Source organism: Calonectris borealis, chromosome 21 (assembly GCF_964195595.1).
Source record: "Calonectris borealis chromosome 21, bCalBor7.hap1.2, whole genome shotgun sequence".
NCBI lineage: Eukaryota > Metazoa > Chordata > Aves > Procellariiformes > Procellariidae > Calonectris > Calonectris borealis.
Genome location: NC_134332.1, coordinates 8181935 through 8196342, shown reverse-complemented (window position 1 = coordinate 8196342; position 14408 = coordinate 8181935). Strand labels below are relative to the sequence as shown.

The 14408-nt window shown below is 43.6% G+C and overlaps 1 protein-coding gene across 2 annotated transcripts; it reads left to right on the top strand.

Annotated features, from left to right (window-relative positions):
* The first annotated feature begins 58 nt into the window (after positions 1-58).
* On the top strand, positions 59-14149 carry SURF4 (surfeit 4). Of its 2 annotated transcripts, XM_075170652.1 has the most exons (6): positions 59-255; positions 7778-7964; positions 9118-9194; positions 9815-9858; positions 10827-11013; positions 11264-14149. In XM_075170652.1, the coding sequence occupies exons 1-6, from the start codon at positions 208-210 to the stop codon at positions 11528-11530; spliced, it is 810 nt and encodes a 269-aa protein (XP_075026753.1). In that variant the 5' UTR covers positions 59-207; the 3' UTR covers positions 11531-14149. The 2 variants fall into 2 exon arrangements, with proteins under 2 accessions (XP_075026753.1, XP_075026755.1); XM_075170654.1 differs by lacking the exons at positions 59-255; positions 9118-9194 and having other exon boundaries at positions 7876-7964.
* The last annotated feature ends 259 nt before the right edge of the window (positions 14150-14408 follow it).

The following is a 14408-nucleotide window of genomic DNA, read 5'->3' as shown; positions in this document are numbered from 1 at the left end:
GCGGGGTCGCCCCTCCCTCCCGGGGCCACCGCCCCGCCCCGCGTGCGCCGGCGCTGCCGCCCGCGCGGCGCCTTTAAGGGCTGGCCTACGTGGCAGCAGCAGCCGAGCGGCGGCGCGGCCCGGCCCGGCGCTCCCTCCCGCCCTTCCCGCCGCCGTCTGTGAGAGCGAGGCCGGGCCCCAGGCGTGCAGCACCCCCTTCCCGCCGCCATGGGCCAGAACGACATCATGAGCACCGCTGAGGACTTCGCGGACCAGGTGGGTGCCTGCCTTCCCTCCTTCGGCCGGGTGGCCTTTGTGCGCTGGGCCGCTTCCTCGGGCGCTGGGGCCGGCTGTGAGGGGGCGCCTCAGCGGGCCCCGCGCTGAGGGGAGTTAGGCCGCCGCCCCGAGGGGCCCAGCTGGGCCGCGCTAGGGCATGGCGGCGGCCCGGCGCGGGGTCGCTGCCTTGGGGCCTGTCCCTCCAGTAGGGCTGTGGGCATCCTCGGCCGCGCCGCCTCCGAGGGGAGCCTGGGGGACCAGCTTCCTGCTGGAGCGGGGGCGGCCGGTGCAGGCCCCGCGGCCGGCTCGCTGCGGTAGTGGCTGCCCCCTGCCCTTTTGCGAGTTCTGCGGCGGCTCTTGAGCCGCTTGTACAGCGAAGCAGGCGAGTTCTCCTTGGGAACTGGGCTTTTCCCTGGGAGTGAATAAATGGAAGGAGAGCAGGAGGCCGAGCTGCTCTCGTCTTCTTGCAAGGCGTCTAGGCTGGCAAATAAGGCATAGAGGGGTGTGGGAAACCGGGGTGGGGTGGTGGTGATGGGAAGGCAAAAATCTAAACCCTGACTGATATCTGGAAACCCAAACTGGACGAGGCTTGCCAGCACCCTAGTACTGTGCTTAGAATTGGGACAAAAAGAAAGCAGACAAGCTGATGTTGTCTTGTAACCCTTTCTACATTTATTTCAGTGGAGGGCCTTACAGATTTCTCTGTTAAATAGAAGTTTGTGAGCTCTTATTCTCTGTGAGAGCAGGAATACTTTGAGTGTAAGTAGTTGATCTGCTGGTGGTGGTAGTAGAAAGATCTTCACTGTCATGGTGATTCATCTAATTGAAAATAAGAGGCATCGTCTAATCATATTTAGCAGGTTCTCTGGAAAATCTGATTCCTCCTGATTCTACAACTCTGGTTACTGAAGCAGTGTGAGTTGTGTGGTGCACGATAACACGTCACGGCTCTGAGGGGGCTGTGCTGCCTCTCTGTCTTTAACTGAGTTTCACTGGGAAAACCTGTTCCGCACTTCCTCCCCACCCCCAGATGGAAGACTGCTTTTGGAGACAGAGCTTCTTATCGTGTGTGGAGTATTCAGTTTAAGGGGTGTCTGGATCATCTTCGTCATCTTCTGCTTACCTTCTCCCCTTGCTTCTTTTAGAGGAGAAAGTAAACTATCACTGTAGAGTTCAAATTACTTGCCAAAATTTACAACACTTGTCCTGACCTTTTTATAACACCTCTCTATTTATTCCTGTGTGACTATTTCTAGATGTCTTAAGACCCCTTTTTTTCATACTACTGAAAGCTCTTTTGTCCAGCTAAAATGCAGTTTGCTTCCTCCTGAAATGAGTTTTAAATGGCACAACTTTATTTGTGCTTGGCTGCATGCTATTTAAGGATGAGTCTTTCCTTTAGCTGCAGAATTTGGAGTGTTTGCATGCACTTACCCATCAGATTGCAAAACAATTTTTATGACTTTCCAAGTAAATAACTCCTTTGATAATTCTGCTTCCAAATAGCTGCCTTGTAGCTCTTTCAGTCCTGTGTATCCTGCTAAAACTCAGTATCATACCAGTGTAGGGGTGGAGAGATTTACTAAACAATAACCTTTGGTATATATTGCGAAGTTAACACTTGGCATTACAGAAACTGTTAGTTCATCTTGGATTAAAAAAAAATACTTGGAACGTTTGGCCTGAAATTATGTTGAAACTCCGCTTGATGGAGGCAGAGGTATTGAAGCTGGACAATGGCTGTTCTGGGAGCTGAATGCATTCTAATTGATAACCTTGCTTTCTCCACTCCCTCTACTAGTGTTCAAGACCTAATGAGTCTTAATTTCTGTAGCATAAAAGCCCTGTGGGAAAATGTTACAGCTACTCCCATGGCTTATCAGTAAGTCCTGAATGTCTCTTACAAAAGCAAGAATAATCTGTTCCTTAAATTCAAACACTAAAGCTTAACTTTTCTCAAATACTGTAATTTCCCTTTGAACTAGCAAATTGTGCCTTAGATGCCAAGATACTCAGTAGGAACAAGTGGCTCTTAATCCAGAGGTGAACTAGTGCACTGAACGTATGGTCTTACATGGCAACTAAGCTTGCCTGACAGCCAGCTCTCAGTGGAAGGGGTTGTCCTACTTCTCCCAAGGCTACGTTCCCCTTTTCCTCACACTAGCACTTTTCTGTCACTGGACTGAAGAGCTGAACTGGCAGGAAAAAAAAACTGAGTTGATTTTCCTGTTGGTTCCAATTATCTCATTGTTTAGGTGAAGTGAGCCCCAATGCAAGTGGTGGGATCACTTGTGATGAGATCTAGCCATTAGTTTAGCTTGGCTATAGCATGAGTTTGTAGCCTGCAGGTGCACAGTACGGCTGGCGAGCTGTTCTGCTCTGAGCTGTTAGCAGTTTGCAAGGACTGCAGCGGAGGAGACAGCTACTTGGTGGGTGTTGGGGGGTGCTCCTGTTCATTTCAGATTTTGAGGAGGGTGGGAGAAGCTATTAAAGGTTCTTAAAATCTAGGTAATACACAGTGCAAGGAAATCAGGATCTTGGTTCAGAATGATGCCCAGCTACAGGCTTTATGGGTTGGTTTGCTTTTAAGCCCCAGAACACCAGCCCAATTTTATTAATTAAATAATTTACATACTCAGAAGTTAAGCCCTTTTTTAGTGATTCTTGTTAAAATATTACATGCTAAGCCCTTCATTGCAGTCACCATGTACTGCTGACTTTATCATACTCAAAATAGTATCTGGGGCCTGTAGTGATTGTTTAGGGTTATAGGACTGGTTGTCTCTCCTCTGTAATCTCCATAGGAGAAAGCAGATCTCAAGCAACTTTTCTGGTGTCTGTAATAATCTTTAGGAATGCGGGTGCCTGGTATTTCTGCCATTATGAAAAAAATTATGGACAAAAATGCAAGGAGACTATTGAGTCATTGTACTGCAGTGAAAGGACTCTAAGGGAGAACCAGACTCTGGGGGTTTTATTTAATTTTCCAACATAAATGCTGATGCACGTTGTTCAGCTAATTCTAACATCTCTGTATCCTATTTTGCAGAAAACAGAAGGGTAAGAAAGCGTTTCATTGTTAGTCCGAATTTTTTGTGTTTTATATTAAAAAACTGAATTTGGAAACTCTTGGTAATGTAGTCATGTCAGTGTGTAGTCATGTCAGTGCACTGATCCTTTATCGTTATAAGCCAAATAACCTATTCTCGTTAGGCTGAGTAAGAATCTTCCCATGAAGAGAGAGAGCAAAATGCAATACATGACTAATAAATCCCATTTTAAAGATTTGATTAATAAATAGCCTTTTGGAAAAGGGAAATGGTACACACTTTAGGAGTGAAAAGCGTTGTCATGAGAAATTTTCCTGCAATTAAAAACCTGAATAAGACAGCTGGCAATGTTCTAGTAGGTCAGAGCTCTCTTCCTGCCTTTTCAAATAAGTGGGAAAGCCTCTGTTCCCAGTTTTCACAAATAACTCGTAGACATTGATTAGCCCAATACAATGGGTGTTGCTGCCCTTGTGATTATTAGGTGCGATCTCCTTAAGTGGATATATACAAGTTGGTGAAAGGAAGTGATTTTTCTTTCTGCCAGAGGATTGAGCATCCTATTCCAGAAAAGATCACTGATGTCCCAGGCTGTTAGAGGTCTCTGTCCTCCCAGAACAAAGCAATCCCTCAGATGAATACAAGCTAGGTATTTGGAATATGCCTTTATCAGAATCTCTAGACTAATAATGCTGTGCAGCCCATGAGGGCTTTCTGTGTAGATTGGCAGACTGCTACGACTGTGATCATAACTTCCCTGATCCAAGAACACACATGTATACACACACAGAAAAGATTTCTGTGTTTGGACAGTATATACCTAAGTGACAACTCCTGGCTGTGTGTTGGTCTTAAAATACCTGTAATTATGCTATGGTATGTACACTGTTAACAAAATGGACTGGATTTGTAACAAATTTGAGACTGTTGGAGGTGGGGTGTTTAGAAAGCATGGTAAGAGTCAAAACAGAATCACTTTATTACCTCTCTTTGGGCAGGCCTCTTTAGGGGTTTGAATATTTCAAGCCTCCTTTTGAAAAATGGGTTTTGAGCAGAGATTTGGTTTAGGGATCCCTGGATCCTCTTGTGCATCTTTGCTTGTTAAACTAAGAGGAGTGTTTAAATTTATCTTTGCCTTTCTAATCCTGTTAGAGGGGGAAGTGGCAACACAAAGCCCCTCTGGTGTATGTTAGTGACTTGGCTGCCAACACAGAACCAGCTGTTCTTCTTTAAAATAGTTTTACTTTAGCATTTGTCGTCTTTTCTCAGGATGTTGTGCCTCTTGCAAGGAGGCAGTTTGTGCTAAGAACAGTTGATGCAAAGCCCATAGCAGAATAAGCCATCCAATTACTTGATGTCATGAGTTTAACACTGCCACCTCCATAAATCTCAACGGTTTTGTTTTGACTTACATGCATTGTGCTTAGTGGAGTGCGCGTTTCAAGTCCCATGTCTTAGTTGGATATGTTTTATTAACTGCAGCTACCAAGTTTCCCATATGTGCTGCTTTTATCTGTGTGAATCATAAAGGAAGTAGGAAGTGGTCTCAGGGTGCAGCGTTTGAGCCACATGTTGCTAGTGATGCGTAGGGACAAAACCAGGGTGTCTGGTACTATTAGTTCAGTCCCACTTCTAGACATCTCCTGTTTCTTAAAAGTTACTCTGTCCTTAGTTAAATTGCTTAGGTGATTTATACTCGAGCCCTCTAATCATAAAACCACTTGATGTCTGTTATAACCACAAGAAGAGAACGTCATGTAGCTGTTTTCTTCCTTTCTCTTTGGATCTCCATGGCTAGTTGTTCTTTTGGCTTGGATTTTTGTTCATACAGTCCGTTTCTGAAGCTTTTTTACTTTAAGCTTGCTGTGTACAGGGGTTTCAACTTGTGTGTCGCTAAGTAAGTGCAGCTAACGTGAGTTATGGATGTCCAAAGATGATGTGTGTCATGATAAGGTTACTTAGCACTGCAGCTGCCTTAGGCTTCCGTCTTTCTGACTTGTCTTAAGCTGATTGGATGTGCACACTCGTGTTTAACAGAGAGCGTTAAATTCCCTCTATATGCTACGAGAACAGGTAAATGTTAAATGCCTTCTTGGCTCCTTCACCTGGACTGTTGGCAGTTGTTTGGTTTCAGGGAAGAGGAAGATGAGATCAGCTCACATGACCCACTTCAAAACAACAAGGATGAGGCCTGGAGGCAGATATCCTCTCTAACGTTTGCTTCTTTTTTCAGCCTTTCCACAGCAGTGGTTTTTTTCCCTTTTCCTACAGATGCCCAGCACTTGTCCTCTTTCATTTCCTTCTAGACCAAAGTTGTCTGTTCTGTGTCTTGACAAGGCAAACTTACTTTACAAACCGCTTTTGGTTTTGTACTATTTCCATAAAAACGTTATCCTTAGCATTCCTCAGCAAGTTTGCCCAAACGCACAGTGAAATCTGGGAGAGAAGAAAGCTGTAAACCAAGATGTGTGTCTCATTCAGTGACAAAGATCACAAATTTTCTTCTGACTCATTCATCCAACTGTTGACATGGCTTTAAAAAGCCTGAGGTGGCAGCCCTGAGTCAGAGTACAGCTGCACTTAAAATGCACTTAATTAACTTGAATCTTGACCCTTAGACTCTGGATGCATGCAGTACAACTAGTGTAGTTTGTTCTGATATTAACTGTTTAATTAACTCTAAGTGTGTTTGCTGCATTTTTTTTCTGGAGGTAATCTTCAGTTACAGAGTAAGCAAGGCTTGTCATTTGCATAGGGTTTGGAACAGCCTTTAGTATTTATTAATTACTGTGGCAAGAATAAACTTTCAGGAATGGCTTTAGTCTCCTTTCTCCACACTCCCATGTATACTGAAAGCATGCAATGCTGTCAGAACTTTAAACAAAAGATTCTGTCCGGACAGAAACCAATCAGCTGTATTGTCTAACCTGAAGTCAATGTAAATACTGAATTATGAAAGAAAAGGTTTGTGTGCCTTTTCTGGCCATTTTTTATAATATAGTTCAATGCTGTCTGGAAGACAACTATACATATGTGGGTTCCCCCAACCCTTTTCATGCTTAAAGTATTCTAATATTGCATGAACTGTATGAATCAACGTGCCTTACAACACATTGAACGTTGTGTGGGATAATGGGGTTTTGTTAAGTGGCTCCTCCTCCTAGTTCTAACGCAGGGATCTCTGCAGTCTGGCAGTTCTGCATGAAGGCTTGTGGCAGGGGCATCTACTGTCACAAGTGTCAGCCTGCCCAAACTGCTCCTGTCATCTGAAGGTAGAAACCTGCTGGATAATCTTGTAGTTAGTTTCAGATTAAATTTACATTTGTTTCTTACTAGGTTGCACGTTTCAAACGGTAGCATATACTGACTCCAAATGTGTCCTTCTGGCTAAGCTGAACCTGTGCATGAAACGGGCCAGCTAGGTGCTAGCTTGCATTCAGAGTGACAATGCAAATCTGAGTGAAGTCTCCATTAGGTAATAACCAGTGCTGTTTAGGAAACTGGGTGACAGTTAAGCACTTGTCATAATCCAGAGGCAGTAAATTTTCCTGTGCTCCTCACAGTCCTATAGAGCATGCTAGTCTAGACCCTGTTTGGCAATTCTGTATTTGTTCCTTTATAATTATTGTAACTGTAGAGCAAACTAACCAGTGAGTTTGCAGGATGAAGGGGTATGTGGGACCAGATACATGTTGCATTCCCAAGAACTAAGGCTCAGCATCTGTTGCATGATGATATAATTTCCTTTTAACTACTACACTGAATTGTATATATAAATGCCTATTTTCTTTCTGCAGAGGATGCTATTTTTAATGGAAGTAGAAACTGTGTATACTTGCGTAGAGGATAGAGGGTGTGACTTCATGCAGCGGCTACGCTGATTTAATTGCTGCTGCTACACAAGTACACATGCTTTGCACTGTTGCTTTTCTGAGCTGTTAGAGGGAACTAGCTTGGCAGAAAGCTTATTACTGGTTTTTAATTTGTACAGAATTAGTCTTCTGTCAGCCTGACTCCCTGAAACAGTTTGTTACATGTTGTTGAGTGCCTGAGCATGTGGGTGGGAGTAGGATTGCCCTTTCAGCTCCTGACTATCTGATAGTTGAGCTGTAACATGAAACCCTGAGATAGACAAACTAAAACCAAGGTCAGCCTTCATCTAGTAAGAGCTCCATCAAAACGCAGTTCTTCTTACATAGAAAGGTGCTGCTGGCTTCTGCTTTTGTCCAGATCCTTGTCCAAAATGCTCTTTGGGAGGAGCACAACAACAGGTTTCCCCCACTGCTCCCAAGTGTTCTCAAACTGCAGTGGCGAAGAATTTCATTAAATCCAAGTCCCAAGTATGTGTTTCTCTCTAGATGTTCTCAGACTCATGGGAACTGCTGACCTCAGAGTCTGCAGAGTGCATGGATCTTGAGTGCCTTGAGTATCACCTTGCCTTCCTTCCCTGCTAACGATGCTGTTTGCCCGTGCAGTTCCTGAGGGTGACGAAGCAGTACCTCCCTCACGTGGCCCGCCTGTGTCTGATCAGCACCTTCCTCGAGGATGGCATCCGCATGTGGTTCCAGTGGAGTGAACAGAGGGATTACATTGATGGCACATGGAACTGTGGCTATTTCCTGGCCTCCATCTTTGTGTTCATAAATCTCTTCGGACAGCTGAGTAAGTGGCTCTAAGGCTGTTAAGGTGGATGCCAGAGCACTCCGGTGTGTCTGCCACCCTGGCTCATGTAAGGACTGTGAATCATGTAAGCATGGGACGCCTCACTGATTTCTTAATAGCCATTGACAGCTTAGAACTGATAGTACTACATGGGCTGAACGAAAAGAACTCTTGATTGACCTGCTTCAGCCTTTCCTGGAAGTAGTCGTAGAAAATTTCTTGTGACACACTACCTCTGAGTCAGAGATGCCAAGAATCCATTAGGACAATCTGGTTTCAATTTTGTACATGCATCTATAAATGCATACCACACCCCCTGAATTCTCTAAATGAAATACTCATGTTTTCTTAAACAGGGCAGTGTTAAGACATTCTCAGCCTGCTGTTTTTATGGGTATTAATCTCAATGGCAAAGTCTTATCCTGCAGTTGGTACACTTAAGCCTGAGAGAAGTGCTTGTGTCAGACTTTCAAAGCCCAGGAATCAAAATAATCCCAGCAGCAGAGCTCTGTGATTGTTAGGTGGACTTTAGGGTATCAGAAATGGAGAGAAGTAAAATTCTTTTGTTTGTTATGTCCCTGAACTGCTGTTCTTGATTGCTCTGCCAATTTCTTGTCTTGTGTCTGAGTTTTTTTACCCTCATATTTTTTGTGTAGAGAGTGAGCTTAAGTTAATGTAGTTACCAGTCCTCATGTCAAAGTGGCAAAGGCTGTCAGAGCTTTGTGACAGAAGACTTGAGGAAGGATATAAAAACAAAAGCTTTCAAGGAAAAGGAGTGCAGCATGTTTGCCCTAACAGTTCTCTCATTAAAAAAAAAAAATCCACAATGAATTGAGTTTCTTTTTAACTTCTTTCAGTGCTTTAACACTGATAGCTGCTGTACAGTGCTGTGTTGTGGACTGCATTTCAGTATGTGCTTGCACTTTGTAAAATAAAATATACTTCTGGAATTATAAGATATTTTAAAATGCGCTAAAACTTCTCGGTTCTCAAACTGATTTATGCCAATGTGCCATTAAAATTTCCTGCCTGATGTTCTTCGTGGCACTGTTGAAAGAAATCGGTCTGCTCAGTTCAAAATAAGTTAGCATTCCTGCAGCATCTTTTCCTGCACAAGCCAGAAGTGTAACTGTGTTCAATTTCCCCAACTCAGGCGGCTGTATCCTGGTGCTGAGTAGGAACTTTGTGCAATATGCCTGCTTTGGACTGTTTGGAATTATAGCATTACAGGTAGGAGGCTTAAGACTTCAGCCCTTCTAAACCGTATCTTTCAAATCTTCTCTCTTAGCCCCAGCACTGCCAACATATTTAAATACAACTCACAACCCTAGAATTTTTCTCCACCCTGGCCTAGTGCCAGTCCTCAATGGCATTGAACTATTTTGCTGCTTCTGTTCTTCTGATGTGCCCAATAGATCCTTGGCTGTAATTGCAATTAGGCAGCTGGAGATGTTGATTCAATACTTGACCTTGACCAATTTAGCAGAAGTAACTTGCAATTTACCTGTATGTCAGTAATGTGCCGAATGTGGAACTTGCAGTTGCTTTGGCCTTCAGCACACAGCTTTTATAAAGGACTGTCCCCATCACAAAGGATCCTAGCTAGTAGCATCCTTCCTGTTCAAAACCAAAGAATTTTTGTGAGGGCTAAAGCACAAGTCAAATTCTGGCTTCTATTCCCTGTTTTACACTGACTCATCAGACCACATTGATGTAACCTACCTTGTTTCCTTCAGTATAAGATACTTCTAATTGACTTCTGCTATGGATAGGCACGCTTGAGATTATAACAAATTCAGAACTTCAGTGTAACTTTTATGGTGGTTTAACCTGTTTTCTTCTTTGCCTAGACTATTGCATACAGCATTCTATGGGACCTGAAGTTCCTGATGAGGTATGTCTACTTCTTAAAGTTTTTTGTCAAAACAGAATGAAAACTGTTGTTTGTCACTGCCACTCTCTGACAGAGGAAATGATCTTTGTACGTAGTATTTACTGGAAAGATTTTATAAGTGGTGCATTTACATTAAACAAGAAATGATGGCACTTAAAAAATATCTGTACAGTCTGTGTTAAACCATAGACAGCAGGCTCAGTGCTGTAGAAAGGAAAGACTAATCCTAACCTACTAGGATCTGAGTGCTTCTGCTACTAACCTGCTTGCTGAGAGCTCACGAACAACTGTCTAGACTGGATCAGTGAGCTGCTATTATTTCCTAAATGGCTAAAATAGCAACTGTGCTTATGCATGACTGATGCTATTTTCCAAGAAAACTAAAGTATGTAGATGTTAGAGTGGTTTCTGGGATTTTAAATCTCTAACACATTCTCTTAAGTAGAAGACAGGGATCTTAAACATGAGCTTTCTTGTCAAATCCTGAGCGGTGGCTGGCTGTTACCTTTTCACCCCTTTCCTCTGAGAGGAGGGCAGGGAGCAACACAGGAACTATACTCTGGGCTTACTACAACCCTGTAAATGTGTAACTTCTTTTAGCAGTACTGTTTTCTGAAAGCAACCTCTGAACTGCTTTGGCATATATGGCTAAACCTGAGGTACAGAATAATTTCAACACAACTAATTCATGCTGTAACAGATGCTAAGCAACTGTGCCTGAGCTGTGGGTGCTGGACTTCTCTGGCAGGCTGTACGTGTCTTTACGGGCTTGTGTAAATTGTAGTTGTGTACAATGCTGCTGTTTCAGCTGTGAAGTCTAATGCAGGCATTCATCGCAAGGTGCCTAGTAGGTCACTGCTCACTGGCATGCAGATTCTTACTGAGTTGAAATTGTCAGATAAGACTTTAAACTTATAGATCAGTGCAAACTGTAATAAACTGCTTTTTTGCCCTGTTTCTCTCTGTAGGAACCTTGCCCTTGGGGGAGGCTTGCTGCTGCTTTTGGCTGAGTCGCGCTCAGAGGGGAAGAGCATGTTTGCTGGTGTCCCTACCATGCGGGAAAGCTCTCCTAAGCAGTACATGCAGCTGGGGGGGCGTGTGCTGCTCGTCCTCATGTTCATGACACTGCTACATTTTGATATGAACTTCTTTTCTGTGAGTATCTGAGTATAAAAGTATGAGTTAAGGAACTAGAATATAGTACCAACTCCCAGACTGGCTGCAGGACCTAGTCAATGCTTATCATTTAAGTCTATTTCTTAGTAGAATTAATATTTAGAAAAGTTATTAAATCATCTATGTCATGACAACCTGTTCTGCTGAACTTATCCATGCTCTGTTCTGATGTTTGTGTATCTATTTAAGAACCATATGTAAGCGTGTGGTTTTTTTTTTCTCCTTGCAGATTCTGCAGAACATTGTGGGCACAGCCCTGATTATCTTGGTGGCAATTGGCTTCAAGACTAAGCTGGCTGCCTTGACTCTAGTCATCTGGCTGTTTGGCATCAACATCTACTTCAATGCCTTCTGGACCGTCCCAGCCTACAAGCCCATGCACGACTTCCTCAAATACGATTTCTTCCAGACCATGTCTGTAATCGGAGGGCTCCTCCTCGTGGTTGCACTGGGCCCTGGCGGAGTCTCCATGGATGAGAAGAAAAAAGAGTGGTAACAGGAATAGCAACACTTCTTGGGACATAACATATTAAGTCCAGAACTGATTCTCTATGGATTCAACAAAAACTGCCAGCATTTTACACGTACATGCCCCCTTCCTATTAAAGGCACAGATGTTTTGAATTTGATTTACAGTGGCACCAGTAATACAATAGATAAAATCCTATTTCTTCAAGGAATGTTGCCTAGGCTTATTCTAACTTCCTAGATTTGGAACTAACCCAAGGAACCTGCATTTTGCTGATGCTTCAGTGAGTTGCAGTAGAAGAGTTGCTGTCTTTAATGTCAGCAATGTTTTAAAATTTGAAGTACTGTGAGCAGATACAGCTGTATCATTCAGTGTGCTGTTGGGTTCTAGCTATAACTAAAAAAGTGGATCCCCTTTCTCACCCTCATCAAAACTGTCTTGTGCATAAGGAGTTCCATTGCTGGTTATAGCATTGCTTATCAAGGTGGAAAGCAGCATCAAAAAAATCACTGTTTTGCTGCTCAGAGGCCTGTAATTCCATTTTGTTTAACAAGAGGGGAGGTCTTTCCTGCCCCCAAATAGAAGGCAAAAAGAAAACCCTGAAAGTAGTTGTATTCCCATCTAGGTAAGAAAAGGGAGAGGGTTTTCTAATGTGTCCCAGTTCTGCTCTTGAGGGGAATGAGGGAGAATCCTGTATTGCTAATCAGGAATCCTGTATGGCTAACCAGATTTCAAGAAGGAAGGGGGGGAGATACTCCTGAAGAGACAGATTGTTAGATTGTGTTAAAATTCTGTGCCAAAAGAACTCTATTCAGCATTCTTTCCCCAAAGTTGCCCCTCCTGAATTCCCAAGAAGGGAGTCAAGTTGTGCTGCGGGTTCCATAATGAAAGCTCCTTTCTGCTATTAACCAGCTTCCATCCATGTATGCCCCAAATTCATATCTGAATTGCAGGTTATTGGTGAAAGTGTCTTCAGAATTACAGAAACTCCTCTTTTCCCTGCACTCAGTACATGCAAGGTGAGAGCAGTCAGTCTTCTAATCTGTAGTCTTTGCTTCTTAGATTCACTTCTGTCAGTCTCAGCTGTAGAAGTCCCGGTTGACTGAACAGCAGAAGAGCTGGGGTGCTGAACTCTTGAGTACAGCCCCTCCTCTCTGCCATCTGGGACCAGACCTGAGGTGTGTAGGGAGGAAACATGGAAGTCAGCTGTGTGCTGCCGTAGGCCCGGTTCTCAACTCTGTATACAAACGGTTATAGCTGAAGAATGCAAGTGCAAAGCCCGTGCAGTGAATAAGCAGCCAGGGATGTAACTTGCATGTTCAGAGAGGAACTCCTCGGCATAATGGTGAGGAGGGAGGAAGGCCCTGTTTTCACCTCTCGGTGCCACAGCCTCTGTGCCATGAACATGCTTAGTGCTGCTCAGAGGAGGCATTTTGTCCTCTGCTAGTCAACTAGGTGAACCTGTTTCACTAGATTATGAAAGAATTCTAGAGAGCATGAGCCCTACCAGCTTGCTAATGTTACATTGATTCCTTGCACTGTTGTCTCCCTTGAGAAAGCTGATCAACTTTGTTCAAGGAGTGATTCAGCTGAACACCTCCAGCAGGAGCTATTTACCAGGGTCTCCTGGTAAGGACACTGACTTGGACAGTTCAGCTTAGCGGTAGCATTTTAGGAAAGAAAACGAGGCTGAAAACTGATGACAAATAGAAGAGCACTGTTCAATGTTAAACCAGTGATTTCATCATCTTAAGGGGAAAATAGCCTATATAATAGCAAGATGTGCTGCTGCTGAAGGAAACAAATTGGTGTGTGGGGGTAGATGGGAGGGGAAGCCGGCATTTAAGTTCAGGTCACACAGAAAGCTTTCTTTTTAAATAGGTTTTGTAAGAGAAGTTTTCACCTCAAGTGTTCCCTGTGCCTGTCTCTTCATAGCAAAACAAACTGGTCCTTTCAGTTACGGATGTGCAGCACAGGATGCCTTTGCTCAGTTTCACTGCAGGTCCTAGAACGGTTTTAGGCTTCATCAAGGCAGCCATTCTCAGATATCTTAACTGCTGTTGATGTTCATAGTATTTATAAATGAAATGCTAGAAACAACTCCTGTAAGTAGCCCTTAAGTTGACTTTCTCAACTTCTTCGTGTCCTGTCTAACTAAGGAGCTGGATGATGGACTAGCCTGAAATATTGACCAGCTTCCTCTGTGAAAATGAAGTCCCCTTTCCAACAAAAGACCCCAGAAAAGGGACTGATACTGTCCCTTGCAGCAGAAGTATTTCAGTACTGAAGGGGCACAGTTAGGTGGAGGGCATTATAAGATACTTCTAGGCAGCGCAACATGCAGACTTATTAACTGTGAGTCCTGATGCGGAAGATTCTGGTTTCCTACATACACTGCTGTATTCATGCATCTCCCAAAAATACAGTGACCTCTCCCCATGGCTGAGAAGCTCTCACAAGCAGGATGTCAGCTATCAATTGGCTCTGCAAAGTCTTCTGGAATTCATTCTGAATATATTTTTGCTTTCTATGTGGAAAAAGAAATAAGTATAAATTCTCATTTTATGCTGTATTTTGTACCTTAGTTGTGTTTGAAAATGTTTTGATTTTTGGAAACAATCAAAATAAAACAATGGCATCTTTGTATCCACTTGGCGTGTGTGACTGGTGACGCTCCACAGACAGGCTACCTGGAAATGCTGGTTAGGGGTATGGTGTGCTTTCTCTTCCACCTACGGAAAATCATCTTTCCATAAAGCGGTCTGAGCACTGGGCTGCCTGTACTTGACTGCAGCAGTGGGGGGTGTTAGAATACAACTTAATTCCACCCCGCTATTCTCCTCCCCAGCTGTAACAGTTAACTGGAATGGGCAAACACTTCAGACAGTCTTGTGCACCCTCTAGA

Coding starts and splice junctions, on each gene's coding strand:
- SURF4 (XM_075170652.1), top strand. CDS start 208: ATGGGCCAGAACGACATCATGAGCACCGCTGAGGACTTCGCGGACCAG. Junction 256..7,777: donor CTGAGGACTTCGCGGACCAG/GTGGGTGCCTGC, acceptor TTGCCCGTGCAG/TTCCTGAGGGTGACGAAGCA. Junction 9,859..10,826: donor GACCTGAAGTTCCTGATGAG/GTATGTCTACTT, acceptor TTCTCTCTGTAG/GAACCTTGCCCTTGGGGGAG.